The sequence below is a fragment of the Doryrhamphus excisus genome, linkage group LG17 (genome assembly GCF_037039965.1).
Source record: "Doryrhamphus excisus strain RoL-2023G ecotype Guam linkage group LG17, RoL_Dexc_Guam_v1.1, whole genome shotgun sequence".
Taxonomy (NCBI): domain Eukaryota; kingdom Metazoa; phylum Chordata; class Actinopteri; order Syngnathiformes; family Syngnathidae; genus Doryrhamphus; species Doryrhamphus excisus.
In genome coordinates this window covers 18,617,246-18,632,752 of record NC_136373.1, presented here as the reverse complement: position 1 = coordinate 18,632,752, position 15,507 = coordinate 18,617,246, and the positions used below count along the sequence as shown (strand labels likewise).

At 44.6% G+C, this 15,507-nt stretch overlaps 2 protein-coding genes across 6 annotated transcripts in view; one reads left to right on the top strand and one right to left on the bottom strand.

Moving 5' to 3' along the window:
- Nucleotides 1–8,610, bottom strand: part of LOC131136580 (uncharacterized) — a 32,020-nt gene extending 23,410 nt beyond the window's left edge. The window contains exons 1-2 of one of the 2 annotated variants that reach the window (XM_078798042.1): nt 8,258–8,610; nt 8,034–8,094 (exon numbers count right to left, since the gene is read on the bottom strand). In XM_078798042.1, coding sequence (XP_078654168.1) covers nt 8,034–8,076 — 43 coding nt within the window. In that variant the 5' untranslated portion in view covers nt 8,077–8,094; nt 8,258–8,610. The remainder of the gene's footprint in view (nt 1–8,033; nt 8,095–8,257) is intronic. The other variant, XM_078798043.1, reaches the window with a different exon arrangement.
- A 2,389-nt stretch (nt 8,611–10,999) lies between these two features.
- Nucleotides 11,000–15,381, top strand: LOC131136797 (uncharacterized). Of its 4 annotated transcripts, none has more exons than XM_078798293.1 (7): nt 11,000–11,068; nt 11,983–12,064; nt 12,326–12,382; nt 12,530–12,895; nt 13,197–13,436; nt 13,566–13,665; nt 15,049–15,381. In XM_078798293.1, exons 3-7 carry the CDS (start codon nt 12,337–12,339, stop codon nt 15,101–15,103), a joined length of 807 nt encoding a protein of 268 aa, XP_078654419.1. In that variant the 5' UTR covers nt 11,000–11,068; nt 11,983–12,064; nt 12,326–12,336; the 3' UTR covers nt 15,104–15,381. The 4 variants fall into 4 exon arrangements, with proteins under 4 accessions (XP_078654419.1, XP_078654422.1, XP_057940032.2 ...); XM_078798296.1 differs by having other exon boundaries at nt 11,002–11,068; nt 12,329–12,382; nt 15,052–15,381; XM_058084049.2 differs by having other exon boundaries at nt 11,002–11,068; nt 12,329–12,382; nt 15,049–15,380.
- The last annotated feature ends 126 nt before the right edge of the window (nt 15,382–15,507 follow it).

The window sequence follows — 15,507 nt, the reverse complement described above, 5'->3', positions numbered from 1 at the left end:
GGGCGTCAATTTTTGACAAAAAACGTAAGGGGTTAGTATGGCGTTTTTTTTTTCAGTTTTTTCAACGTGCTGCTAATGCACTTTTCTGGTGAAAAAAACACGGGAAACCTCACACACACTCAACAGGGGCCTCAGGAGCACCCAAAAATGGCATAAAATGCCAAAATTTTAGGGCGTCAATTTTTGACAAAAAACGTAAGGGGTTAGTATGGCGTTTTTTTTCAGTTTTTTCAACGTGCTGCTAATGCACTTTTCTGGTGAAAAAACACGGTAAACCTCACACACACTCAACAGGGGCCTCAGGAGCACCCAAAAATGGCATAAAATGCCAGTGTTTGAATTTGGTGATTTATGACAAAAAACGTAAGGGGTTAGTATGGCGTTTTTTTTCAGTTTTTTCAACGTGCTGCTAATGCACTTTTCTGGTGAAAAAAACACGGGAAACCTCACACACACTCAACAGGGGTCTCAGGAGCACCTAAAAATGGCATAAAATGCCAGTGTTTGAATTTCGTGATTTATGACAAAAAACATAAGGGGTTAGTATGGCGTTTTTTTTTTTTCAGTTTTTTCAACGTGCTGCTAATGCACTTTTCTGGTGAAAAAACACGGGAAACCTCACACACACTCAACAGGGGCCTCAGGAGCACCCAAAAATGGCATAAAATGCCAAAATTTTAGGGCGTCAATTTTTGACAAAAAACGTAAGGGGTTAGTATGGCGTTTTTTTTTCCAGTTTTTTCAACGTGCTGCTAATGCACTTTTCTGGTGAAAAAACACGGGAAACCTCACACACACTCAACAGGGGCCTCAGGAGCACCCAAAAATGGCATAAAATGCCAAAATTTTAGGGCGTCAATTTTTGACAAAAAACGTAAGGGGTTAGTATGGCGTTTTTTTTTCCAGTTTTTTCAACGTGCTGCTAATGCACTTTTCTGGTGAAAAAAACACGGAAAACCTCACACACACACTCAACAGGGGCCTCAGGAGCACCCAAAAATGGCATAAAATGCCAGTGTTTGAATTTGGTGATATATGACAAAAAACGTAAGGGGTTAGTATGGCGGTTTTTTTCAGTTTTTTCAACGTGCTGCTAATGCACTTTTCCGGTGTAAAAAACATGGGAAACCTCACACACACTCAACGGGGGCCTCAGGAGCACCCAAAAATGGCATAAAATGCCAGTGTTTGAATTTGGTGATTTATGACAAAAAACGTAAGGGGTTAGTATGGCGTTTTTTTTTTCAGTTTTTTCAACGTGCTGCTAATGCACTTTTCTGGTGAAAAAAACACGGGAAACCTCACACACACTCAACAGGGGCCTCAGGAGCACCCAAAAATGGCATAAAATGCCAAAATTTTAGGGCGTCAATTTTTGACAAAAAACGTAAGGGGTTAGTATGGCGTTTTTTTTTTTCAGTTTTTTCAACGTGCTGCTAATGGACTTTTCTGGTGAAAAAAACACGGGAAACCCCTCACACACTCAACAGGGGCCTCAGGAGCACCCAAAAATGGCATAAAATGCCAGTGTTTGAATTTGGTGATATATGACAAAAAACGTAAGGGGTTAGTATGGCGTTTTTTTTCAGTTTTTTTCAACGTGCTGCTAATGCACTTTTCTGGTGAAAAAAAACACGGGAAACCCCTCACACACTCAACAGGGGCCTCAGGAGCACCCAAAAATGGCATAAAATGCCAGTGTTTGAATTTGGTGATATATGACAAAAAACGTAAGGGGTTAGTATGGCGTTTTTTTTCAGTTTTTTTCAACGTGCTGCTAATGCACTTTTCTGGTGAAAAAAAACACGGGAAACCTCACACACTCAACAGGGGCCTCAGGAGCACCCAAAAATGGCATAAAATGCCAAAATTTTAGGGCGTCAATTTTTGACAAAAAACGTAAGGGGTTAGTATGGCGTTTTTTTTCAGTTTTTTCAACGTGCTGCTAATGCACTTTTCTGGTGAAAAAAACACGGGAAACCTCACACACACTCAACAGGGGCCTCAGGAGCACCCAAAAATGGCATAAAATGCCAGTGTTTGAATTTGGTGATTTATGACAAAAAACGTAAGGGGTTAGTATGGCGTTTTTTTCAGTTTTTTTCAACTTGCTGCTAATGCACTTTTCTGGTGAAAAAAAACACGGAAAACCTCACACACACACTCAACAGGGGCCTCAGGAGCACCCAAAAATGGCATAAAATGCCAGTGTTTGAATTTGGTGATATATGACAAAAAACGTAAGGGGTTAGTATGGCGGTTTTTTTCAGTTTTTTCAACGTGCTGCTAATGCACTTTTCCGGTGTAAAAAACATGGGAAACCTCACACACACTCAACGGGGGCCTCAGGAGCACCCAAAAATGGCATAAAATGCCAGTGTTTGAATTTGGTGATTTATGACAAAAAAACGTAAGGGGTTAGTATGGCGTTTTTTTTTTCAGTTTTTTCAACGTGCTGCTAATGCACTTTTCTGGTGAAAAAAACACGGGAAACCTCACACACACTCAACAGGGGCCTCAGGAGCACCCAAAAATGGCATAAAATGCCAAAATTTTAGGGCGTCAATTTTTGACAAAAAACGTAAGGGGTTAGTATGGCGTTTTTTTTCAGTTTTTTCAACGTGCTGCTAATGCACTTTTCTGGTGAAAAAACACGGTAAACCTCACACACACTCAACAGGGGCCTCAGGAGCACCCAAAAATGGCATAAAATGCCAGTGTTTGAATTTGGTGATTTATGACAAAAAACGTAAGGGGTTAGTATGGCGTTTTTTTTCAGTTTTTTCAACGTGCTGCTAATGCACTTTTCTGGTGAAAAAAACACGGGAAACCTCACACACACTCAACAGGGGTCTCAGGAGCACCTAAAAATGGCATAAAATGCCAGTGTTTGAATTTCGTGATTTATGACAAAAAACATAAGGGGTTAGTATGGCGTTTTTTTTTTTCAGTTTTTTCAACGTGCTGCTAATGCACTTTTCTGGTGAAAAAAACACGGGAAACCTCACACACACTCAACAGGGGCCTCAGGAGCACCCAAAAATGGCATAAAATGCCAAAATTTTAGGGCGTCAATTTTTGACAAAAAACGTAAGGGGTTAGTATGGCGTTTTTTTTTCCAGTTTTTTCAACGTGCTGCTAATGCACTTTTCTGGTGAAAAAACACGGGAAACCTCACACACACTCAACAGGGGCCTCAGGAGCACCCAAAAATGGCATAAAATGCCAAAATTTTAGGGCGTCAATTTTTGACAAAAAACGTAAGGGGTTAGTATGGCGTTTTTTTTTTCAGTTTTTTCAACGTGCTGCTAATGCACTTTTCTGGTGAAAAAAACACGGGAAACCTCACACACACTCAACAGGGGCCTCAGGAGCACCCAAAAATGGCATAAAATGCCAAAATTTTAGGGCGTCAATTTTTGACAAAAAACGTAAGGGGTTAGTATGGCGTTTTTTTTCAGTTTTTTCAACGTGCTGCTAATGCACTTTTCTGGTGAAAAAACACGGTAAACCTCACACACACTCAACAGGGGCCTCAGGAGCACCCAAAAATGGCATAAAATGCCAGTGTTTGAATTTGGTGATTTATGACAAAAAACGTAAGGGGTTAGTATGGCGTTTTTTTTCAGTTTTTTCAACGTGCTGCTAATGCACTTTTCTGGTGAAAAAAACACGGGAAACCTCACACACACTCAACAGGGGTCTCAGGAGCACCTAAAAATGGCATAAAATGCCAGTGTTTGAATTTCGTGATTTATGACAAAAAACATAAGGGGTTAGTATGGCGTTTTTTTTTTTTCAGTTTTTTCAACGTGCTGCTAATGCACTTTTCTGGTGAAAAAACACGGGAAACCTCACACACACTCAACAGGGGCCTCAGGAGCACCCAAAAATGGCATAAAATGCCAAAATTTTAGGGCGTCAATTTTTGACAAAAAACGTAAGGGGTTAGTATGGCGTTTTTTTTTCCAGTTTTTTCAACGTGCTGCTAATGCACTTTTCTGGTGAAAAAACACGGGAAACCTCACACACACTCAACAGGGGCCTCAGGAGCACCCAAAAATGGCATAAAATGCCAAAATTTTAGGGCGTCAATTTTTGACAAAAAACGTAAGGGGTTAGTATGGCGTTTTTTTTTCCAGTTTTTTCAACGTGCTGCTAATGCACTTTTCTGGTGAAAAAAACACGGAAAACCTCACACACACACTCAACAGGGGCCTCAGGAGCACCCAAAAATGGCATAAAATGCCAGTGTTTGAATTTGGTGATATATGACAAAAAACGTAAGGGGTTAGTATGGCGGTTTTTTTCAGTTTTTTCAACGTGCTGCTAATGCACTTTTCCGGTGTAAAAAACATGGGAAACCTCACACACACTCAACGGGGGCCTCAGGAGCACCCAAAAATGGCATAAAATGCCAGTGTTTGAATTTGGTGATTTATGACAAAAAACGTAAGGGGTTAGTATGGCGTTTTTTTTTTCAGTTTTTTCAACGTGCTGCTAATGCACTTTTCTGGTGAAAAAAACACGGGAAACCTCACACACACTCAACAGGGGCCTCAGGAGCACCCAAAAATGGCATAAAATGCCAAAATTTTAGGGCGTCAATTTTTGACAAAAAACGTAAGGGGTTAGTATGGCGTTTTTTTTTCCAGTTTTTTCAACGTGCTGCTAATGCACTTTTCTGGTGAAAAAACACGGGAAACCTCACACACACTCAACAGGGGCCTCAGGAGCACCCAAAAATGGCATAAAATGCCAAAATTTTAGGGCGTCAATTTTTGACAAAAAACGTAAGGGGTTAGTATGGCGTTTTTTTTTTCAGTTTTTTCAACGTGCTGCTAATGCACTTTTCTGGTGAAAAAAACACGGGAAACCTCACACACACTCAACAGGGGCCTCAGGAGCACCCAAAAATGGCATAAAATGCCAAAATTTTAGGGCGTCAATTTTTGACAAAAAACGTAAGGGGTTAGTATGGCGTTTTTTTTCAGTTTTTTCAACGTGCTGCTAATGCACTTTTCTGGTGAAAAAACACGGTAAACCTCACACACACTCAACAGGGGCCTCAGGAGCACCCAAAAATGGCATAAAATGCCAGTGTTTGAATTTGGTGATTTATGACAAAAAACGTAAGGGGTTAGTATGGCGTTTTTTTTCAGTTTTTTCAACGTGCTGCTAATGCACTTTTCTGGTGAAAAAAACACGGGAAACCTCACACACACTCAACAGGGGTCTCAGGAGCACCTAAAAATGGCATAAAATGCCAGTGTTTGAATTTCGTGATTTATGACAAAAAACATAAGGGGTTAGTATGGCGTTTTTTTTTTTTCAGTTTTTTCAACGTGCTGCTAATGCACTTTTCTGGTGAAAAAACACGGGAAACCTCACACACACTCAACAGGGGCCTCAGGAGCACCCAAAAATGGCATAAAATGCCAAAATTTTAGGGCGTCAATTTTTGACAAAAAACGTAAGGGGTTAGTATGGCGTTTTTTTTTCCAGTTTTTTCAACGTGCTGCTAATGCACTTTTCTGGTGAAAAAACACGGGAAACCTCACACACACTCAACAGGGGCCTCAGGAGCACCCAAAAATGGCATAAAATGCCAAAATTTTAGGGCGTCAATTTTTGACAAAAAACGTAAGGGGTTAGTATGGCGTTTTTTTTTCCAGTTTTTTCAACGTGCTGCTAATGCACTTTTCTGGTGAAAAAAACACGGAAAACCTCACACACACACTCAACAGGGGCCTCAGGAGCACCCAAAAATGGCATAAAATGCCAGTGTTTGAATTTGGTGATATATGACAAAAAACGTAAGGGGTTAGTATGGCGGTTTTTTTCAGTTTTTTCAACGTGCTGCTAATGCACTTTTCCGGTGTAAAAAACATGGGAAACCTCACACACACTCAACGGGGGCCTCAGGAGCACCCAAAAATGGCATAAAATGCCAGTGTTTGAATTTGGTGATTTATGACAAAAAACGTAAGGGGTTAGTATGGCGTTTTTTTTTTCAGTTTTTTCAACGTGCTGCTAATGCACTTTTCTGGTGAAAAAAACACGGGAAACCTCACACACACTCAACAGGGGCCTCAGGAGCACCCAAAAATGGCATAAAATGCCAAAATTTTAGGGCGTCAATTTTTGACAAAAAACGTAAGGGGTTAGTATGGCGTTTTTTTTTTTTCAGTTTTTTCAACGTGCTGCTAATGGACTTTTCTGGTGAAAAAAACACGGGAAACCCCTCACACACTCAACAGGGGCCTCAGGAGCACCCAAAAATGGCATAAAATGCCAGTGTTTGAATTTGGTGATATATGACAAAAAACGTAAGGGGTTAGTATGGCGTTTTTTTTCAGTTTTTTTCAACGTGCTGCTAATGCACTTTTCTGGTGAAAAAAAACACGGGAAACCTCACACACACTCAACAGGGGCCTCAGGAGCACCCAAAAATGGCATAAAATGCCAAAATTTTAGGGCGTCAATTTTTGACAAAAAACGTAAGGGGTTAGTATGGCGTTTTTTTTTCAGATTTTTCAACTTGCTGCTAATGCACTTTTCTGGTTGAAAAAACACATAAAAACTCACACACACGCATCAGGGGCCTGAGAAGCACCCAAAAATGCTTAGTAGTATAGTCCATACCCCATAGTAGTATAGTCCATACCCCATAGTAGTATATAGTCCATACCCCATAGTAGTATATAGTCCATAGTAGTATAGTCCATAGTAGAAGTATAGTCCATAGCCCATAGTAGTAGTATAGTCCATAGTAGTATAGTCCATAGTGGTAGTATCGTCATAGTAGTATAGTCCATAGCCCATAGTAGTATAGTCCATAGTAGTAGTATAGTCCACAGTAGTAGTATAGTCCACAGTAGTAGTATAGTCCACAGTAGTAGTAGTATAGTCCATAGTATTATAAAGTCCATAGTAGTATAGTCCACAATAATTTATAGTCCATAGTAGTAGTATAGTCTATAGTAGTACTATAGTCCATAGTATATAGTCCATAGTAGTAGTATAGCCCATAGTACTATAGTCCATGGAAGTAGTATAGTCGTAAATTTTAGTAGTATAGTCCATAGTAGTATAGTCCATATTATAAAGGCCATAAGTAGAAGTATAGTCCATAGTACTATAGTCCTTAGTACATAGTCCATAGTAGTAGTATAGTCCATAGTCCATAGTATATAGTCCATAATAGAGTATAGTCCATAGTAGTAGTATAGTCTATAGTGCTATAGTCCATAGTAGAAGTATAGTCCATGGAAGTAGTATAGTCCATAGTAATAGTATAGTTTATAGTAGTAGTCTTGTCCATAGTAATAGTATAGTCGTAAATTTTAGTAGTATAGTCGATAGTAGTATAGTCCATAGTATAAAGGCCATAAGAAGTATAGTCCATAGTACTATAGTAGTAGTATAGTCCATAGTAGTAGTATAGTCCATCGTAGTAGTATAAAATTTACAGTATCTTTACAGTACATGTAGCATACATCTTATGTACATTTGATGTACTGTCAGTGTACATACGTTGCACAGCTTTACATATCTTTACAGTACATGTACTAGCACACAGTTTATTACATCAAATGTACATAAGTTGCACAGCTTTACATGTACTGTAAAGATACTGTAAATACACACGTATGTACACATGGAATGCAGTACGAAGAGAAGTACCCGGACGTGGGTGGAAATACCATGTGACAATCAGGCCAATAATCAGGATCAGATCAACGAATGAATGACGGAGAATTCCGCTAAGAATGCAAACAAATGTTTGAAGCGGTCCAGACGATGGCCTCTCGGGTTGTCATGGGCGAGAACTAATACGTACGAGCCCGAGAGGAGGCCTTGAAGGCATCAAGCCGGGAATGCGGTCGCGCTGGTTTTAGGAGGGAACGCCAGGAAGGAACTTTGTGGTTTGACTGGTTGGTTCTGGTCTGCGCACATGTTGGGATACCTCAGCTGGTCTCACGGGGCCGCCTAGACAAACTAGCTGATTTGGGGGGGGGGGGGGGGTTTACCTGTCAGAGCGAGGCTGATGAAAAAGGACACAAGCTGTCTCATGTCGCCAGTCAGGACGCCCTGTGGACAACGTTGGACATTTGAGAAGCAAAATCAGCTGCCGTGGGTCTGCATGGCACGCGTTCACACGCAACGACAGTCACTTCCTGTCCCACGTCATCCAAACATATCATAACATCAAGTGGCTCCTGTCTGTCATAACAATCCTTTCTCATCAACTTACCCAAATTTGGTGTCTTCAGGGACATTTTGGTACATGCTCACAATCTGTTTGCCAGCTAATGAGCTTCACTTCCGCACACCTGTTGTCTTAAAGGGCCAGCGCCCTCACTTCCCACCTCTGCTTTGTAGCTACTTAACACGCCTGTTGTCTTAAAGGGCCAGCGCCCTCACTTCCCACCTCTGCTTTGTAGCTACTTAACACGCCTGTTGTCTTAAAGGGCCAGCGCCCTCACTTCCCACCTCTGCTTTGTAGCTACTTAACACGCCTGTTGTCTTAAAGGGCCAGCGCCCTCACTTCCCACCTCTGCTTTGTAGCTACTTAACACGCCTGTTGTCTTAAAGGGCCAGCGCCCTCATTTCCCACCTCCGCTTTGCAGCTACTTAACACGCCTGTTGTCTTAAAGGGCCAGCACGCCCAGCACTGGCAGGGTCTGAATCCTAAAAGTGAACATTTGCAGGCTGTCCATAGCAGCCATTTGTTCCAATCATTACGATGGGACATGGACGACTTCCGAGCCCAGTTTCATATTCTTCACTGTCGTACACCTGGGGATGATTCAAGTATCTACCTACCTACCAACCTAGGTAGGTACCTACCCACCCACCTAACTGGCTACCTACCTACCTACCTACCAAGCTACCATGAAGGTGATTGTAATGTCATACAAACATGAAGGTGTCAGCCTGTGTAACAGCACCCCCTGCTGGTGTATTTCTGCTAACGCTGATCAATCTGACCGGGATTTGTCCTTCTTTTCATGTGGATCATGTAGATCACTCCTATGAGGGCATAGAAAATGGATGGATGGATGGATGGATGGATGGATGATAGATGGATGGGTGGATGATAGATGGATACAGATGGATGGATATAGATGGATGGATGATGGATGGATGATGGATGGATGATGGATGGATGATAGATGGATGGATGGATGGATGGATGGATGATAGATGGATATAGATGGATATAGATGGATGGATGATAGATGGATGGATGGATGATAGATGGATGATAGATGGATATAGATGGATGGATGATAGATGGATGGATGGATGATAGATGGATGATAGATGGATATAGATGGATGGATGGATGATAGATGGATGATAGATGGATATAGATGGATGGATGATAGATGGATGGATGGATGATAGATGGATGATAGATGGATGGATGGATGATAGATGGATGATAGATGGATGATAGATGGCTATAGGTGGATGGATGGATGATAGATGGATGATAGATGGATATAGATGGATGGATATAGATGAATGGATGGATGGATGATAGATGGATGATAGATGGATATAGATGGATGGATGGATGATAGATGGATATAGACGGATGGATATAGATGAATGGATGGATGGATGATAGATGGATGGATGTCAAGGGATGTCAAGGAATGTCGGGTGAATGGAAAAGCGAGGCAATGAAGGATGCAGGGACGGCGGTCCGGGTCCGGTGGTCCCCCATCCATGCGGGCCGGGGAGCCGGTGTGCTTGCTGGGCAAGGCGGAGTACCAAGACCTTCTGGTGTCACAGAGCCTCCATTGTCTCTGGTTTCCTGCACAAGAATGGCAGGAAATGCAGCAGGATGCACCATGCTGCATAAGCCACAGCTCTTAGGAAGGTTGCTGGTTCACTTCCCCTGACATACATCACACTGTAAAGGCCTGCCTGTCAGGTTGGCGAAATAAACACCTCATCAGCCATGGCTGGGAAATGATGAGGAGTACATGAGAAAGTGGAAAGGAAAGGATAGCTTTCTTTAGGGGGTTAGGAGTAAGGGGAGGTGGGGTTGGGGTAAGGGTAAGGGGATGGGGATGGGTTAAGGGTTAAGGGTTAAGGGTTTAAGGGTTAAGGGTTAAGGGTTAAGGGTTAAGGGTTAAGGGTTAAGGGTTAAGGGTTAAGGGTTAAGGGTTTAAGGGTTAAGGGTTAAGGGTTAAGGGTTAAGGGTTAAGGGTTTAAGGGTTAAGGGTTAAGGGTTAAGGGTTAAGGGTTAAGGGTTAAGGGTTAAGGGTTAAGGGTTTAAGGGTTAAGGGTTAAGGGTTAAGGGTTAAGGGTTAAGGGTTAAGGGGATGGGGATGGGGTAAGGGTTAAGGGTTAAGGGTTAAGGGTTAAGGGTTAAGGGTTAAGGGTTAAGGGTTAAGGGTTAAGGGTAAGGGGATGGGGATGGGGTAAGGGTTAAGGGTTAAGGGTTAAGGGTTAAGGGTTAAGGGTTAAGGGTTAAGGGTTAAGGGTTAAGGGTTAAGGGTAAGGGGATGGGGTAAGGGTTAAGGGTTAAGGGGTAAGGGGTAAGGGGTAAGGGGTAAGGGGTAAGGATTAAGGGTAAGGGGATGGGGATGGGGATGGGGATGGGGTAAGGGTTAAGGTGTTAGAGGGTTAAGTGGGTAGCTCAGCATTCCAAGTATGCTAATATTGGGAGAAACAAAAGCCAAATAACGTGGTATATTTTGGATCTGGGATATGGGAAGTATGTGAAGGGAAAAAGGGGAAGAGGAAAGAAAGGACAGGAATCCTCCACCACTGGAGCAGCATGAGGAGAAAGAGAAGGAGAATGAGGAGTTGCCATTTGTAGTGAATGCAGAGCGTGGCGCTGCCAAGGGAGTCCAGAGGAAGAGGAAAAGGGGGCGGAGTCCACCGGGACCAAAACAATCCTGGTGCCGTTTGGAGCCAACAGAAGACTTTCGGCTCCTCTTGGGAAGCACGTCTTCACTCCCGGGCTGCACTTTGACCTTTAGGACGCAAGCACAGCGGGTCGGGAAGCTGTTGACCTTGGGCACGCGGGGTGACCTTGGGGACGGTGGGTGATTTCCAGCTTCTTTCACTTGACGGCGAGACCGGTACCCGCTTTGGTTCTTTTGCTTTCACTTTGTGTCTTTATCTTCACCCTACGTGTGTACACCGCGGCCGGGAGGTCAGAGGTCATGTTTGCTTTGTGAGCAGGAACTACACGTCCTACGTTGCTAAGCTAGCGCAGCACACGCTCCTCTACATTCCTCGACATTCCATGACTCCTTGTCTTTTCCTCCTCCTTTATCGGGGATTCATCCATGATACGTGAATAACCCTAACCCTAACCCTAACCCTAACCCTAACCCTATACTATACTACACTACACTACACTATACTATACTTCTACCCTCCTCTGGCCTCACCTTTCCAGCCAAGCATAGAGAACCACACTCACACACGCTAGTTAGCATTGGGGGCCCCCCCTGGACTTGGGGCGGTGGCTCACGTCACGTCGTGTTCCGACAGAAACCGGCGTCCTTTTGAGGCCGCCACACGTCTGCCTGTGCTGCCAATGAGGATAAACGTGGATAAACCAAAATGCTAAATGCTACCATTTCCCTTCCAGCTGCTTGCAGGAAGTAGCGTGCTAGCTAACTTAGGACTTAGAAGTGCAGTCATGTACATTACTAGATGGACAGTTCCATGAATCATCAAATCATAAACAATACAGAGTGGAGGACCTCATCCAAAATGGCGTGCCGTTAGCGGCTAACATTAGCTTCCCATGCCAACGCCATTAAGAACCAGTCAATATTCAACACATAACTGAAATGGAATGCAGCGCCGTTACTAATATACAAATATACATAAGCGCATAATTCATACCTGAAACTGAAAATGAAATAATAAACAATGTATCCGCATTGGCGTCTGTAATGTGACATTGTTTGATGGCCTCATGTGGCTCTGCTTCTCCCGTAGAGGAAGCGCCGTCTCAAGAGGCTCCTCTCACCGCTGCTGCCGCTCGGTGGCGGAAGCGAGTATTGCAAGGCTGCGTCTACAGGTGGGTCTTTGATAATTATGATATATGATAATTATTCATATTATCAACAGTGTGTATGGGCAGGAGACGGTTACAACAATTCTTTAAACAATACTTGTCCCGATAGGACTACTGTAGGTATCAGCACTAGTAGTACTAGTAGTACTAGTAGTACTAGTAGTACTAGTAGTACTAGTAGTACTAGTAGTACTAGTAGTACAAGTAGCGTTAACGCGGTGCAGTAGTGGTGTATATTTGTAGTGTGTGTGTGTGTGTCCCCAGCAGGCGGGGTCATGGACTTCCTGTGTTGGGGGGTCACCGCACTGCTGTTGTTCTCGTGTAAGTGATTCATTCAGCACTTATTGTCTTTTTATGGCGGGGGGGGGGGGCACTTTCACTATTCCTCATTGTGTTAAGATGTCGTACGTGCAAAAGTCAACGTTCCCGAAGAACACTGACAGGAAGTGTTTGCGTGTGCGCGTGCAGCTCTCGACGCCGTCCGGTGCGTGTCCGTGCACATCTCCAACGAGGGTCCCGTCTACGTCATCCCGGGCTCCGCCCTCCTGCTCCGCGCACGCGTGGAGTACGGCCCCCTGGAAGCGGTGGCAGAGGTGGCCTGGGAGCGGGAGCCAGAGAGCGGCGCCCCCGAAGGAAGGGTGAGGCTGGCGGCGTGCCCGGGGGGGAGCTCCCGGTGCACGGGCGCGAGGGCCAACGTGCGCGCCAGCGTGGAAGGCCACGAGAGCGTCCTCCACCTGAGCGGCTACGGCAGAGCGGACGGGGGCGTCTACGCCGTTACCGTCACCGACCACGAGGGGGCGACCAGCACGGCCCGATGCATCGTCAGAGAATACGGTGAGGCGCACGTGCCGTTCATCTCGTGACTTCCTGGGCACGGTTATGTATTCTCGCTCTTATTATTGTTGTCCATTTATTCATCTTGTATTGATAATTCATTTCCTGTTTGAAATGTATTGATAAAATATATTTGTTGATGTTCACATACAGTCAAATCTGAACGATAATGATCAATAATAAATCAATAATCGGCGGTTCAGTGGAATTTTGGAGTAAAAAATGCCAAATAAAAATCTTTCTTTCCTAAGTGATATTTTCTAGAGATGTGGAACCTTGTTGACCTTTGACCTTGGCGCAGAGGCCGTGCACCACGTGACGGTCAGCATCAACGCGTCGCACTCGGCGCTGGTGTGCGGCGAGGCGTGGGGGACGGAGCCTCACTTCAGCTGGCTGCACGAGCGGGCCGCCGTCACCCCCGCCGTGGGGGCGGTCTCCGAGGACGGGAGCACGCTGGTGGTCACCAAGGCGCCGCTGTGCGGACACTTCACCTGCATCGTCAGCAACCGGCTGGGCTACAGCGCCGCTACCTACACGGCAGGTGAGGCCTCCGCCGCCGCCTCCACAGGGTGGCGCTCTCGTCGAGCACGGAACGCCGGCGCCCGCCCTGCTGAGCCCCGTTTGCGGAGAACCCCCACATTCCGTGTACTAATACAACCCTTTTCTGCAGCACCGTGTGAAACGGGCGCCATCAGCGGGACCACGCTGGCGCTGATCTGCTTGTTTCTCCTGCAGATTGTTGGAGGAGGCGTGGCCTTTCTAGTGTGGAGGTACGCTATACCACCCCGCCATGTAGTACCCTCTATGTACAGTACTGTGTATATTCATAACCCGGCATGTAGTACCCTCTATGTACAGCACTGTGTATCTTCATAACCCCGCCATGTAGTACCCTCTATGTACAGTACTCTGTATATTCATAACCCCGCCATGTAGTACCCTCTATGTACAGCACTGTGTATCTTCATAACCCCGCCATGTAGTACCCTCTATGTACAGTACTGTGTATATTCATAACCCCGCCATGTAGTACCCTCTATGCACAGTACTGTGTATCTTCATAACCCCGGCATGTAGTACCCTCTATGTACAGCACTGTGTATCTTCATAACCCCGCCATGTAGTACCTTCTATGTACAGTACTGTGTATCTTCATAACCCCGCCATGTAGTACCCTCTATGCACAGTACTGTGTATCTTCATAACCCCGGCATGTAGTACCCTCTATGTACAGCACTGTGTATCTTCATAACCCCGCCATGTAGTACCTTCTATGTACAGTACTGTGTATCTTCATAACCCCGCCATGTAGTACCCTCTATGCACAGTACTGTGTATCTTCATAACCCCGGCATGTAGTACCCTCTATGTACAGCACTGTGTATCTTCATAACCCCGCCATGTAGTACCTTCTATGTACAGTACTGTGTATCTTCATAACCCCGCCATGTAGTACCTTCTATGTACAGTACTGTGTACTATATTCATAACCCCAGCATGTAGTACCCTCTATGTACAGTACTGTGTATATTCATAACCCCGGCATGTAGTACCCTCTATGTACAGTACTGTGTATTTTCATAACCCGGCATGTAGTACCCTCTATGTACAGTACTGTGTACTATATTCATAACCCCAGCATGTAGTACCCTCTATGTACAGTACTGTGTATATTCATAACCCCGGCATGTAGTACCCTCTATGTACAGTACTGTGTATTTTCATAACCCGGCATGTAGTACCCTCTATGTACAGTACTGTGTACTATATTCATAACCCCAGCATGTAGTACCCTCTATGTACAGTACTGTGTATATTCATAACCCGGCATGTAGTACCCTCTATGTACAGTACTGTGTATTTTCATAACCCGGCATGTAGTACCCTCTATGTACAGTACTGTGTATTTTCATAACCCGGCATGTAGTACCCTCTATGTACAGTACTGTGTACTATATTCATAACCCCAGCATGTAGTACCCTCTATGTACAGTACTGTGTATATTCATAACCCCAGCATGTAGTACCCTCTATGCACAGTACTGTGTATATTCATAACCCGGCATGTAGTATATGTAAGTACTACCACGTCGGTCAGCACGTGGCCAATAGAGCGTGACGTCACGTGACTTTGTGCTGCGGTTTCTCGTGAGGAGGAAGAGGAAGAGAGGAGGAAGGCAGCACGAGCGTTTGGACGAGCGTGTTTGAAAAAACGGCGAGCTGCTGGCAGAGGAAGAGGAAGAGGAAACGGGCACGGCCGGACAGGAAGTGACCGGGGACGTGGAGGCGTCGTACGGCTGTCTTGGTGCCGCCTGCTGGCCACCAGCTGGCACTGCAACGTGCTTCATCCTGTTCATCTTGTACACGGGACGTGTATTGGAGTACACGTCTTACAGTAACACGTGATACCAGGAAAGCAATATGTCATATTCCCAATAAAATGATCATCATTCCTGATGGAGAAACTATTTGATTTGTGATTTAGCATTTGGACGTTCATGCAAGTGTAAAAAGAAGCTCGTACTCAGGAGAGCTGTGATGAGGGTGGCCCGTCCCGTGTTGTACTGAGCAACCAGGACAGAGACGTAGTGAAGAAGGTCCAGGGGTTACCA

What these genes read in the sequence shown, in the direction of transcription:
- LOC131136797 (XM_078798293.1), top strand. Translation starts at nt 12,337, where the DNA reads ATGGACTTCCTGTGTTGGGGGGTCACCGCACTGCTGTTGTTCTCGT. An exon ending in CGCACTGCTGTTGTTCTCGT is followed by an intron (nt 12,383 to 12,529) that starts GTAAGTGATTCA and finishes GTGCGCGTGCAG; the next exon opens with CTCTCGACGCCGTCCGGTGC. An exon ending in ATGCATCGTCAGAGAATACG is followed by an intron (nt 12,896 to 13,196) that starts GTGAGGCGCACG and finishes ACCTTGGCGCAG; the next exon opens with AGGCCGTGCACCACGTGACG.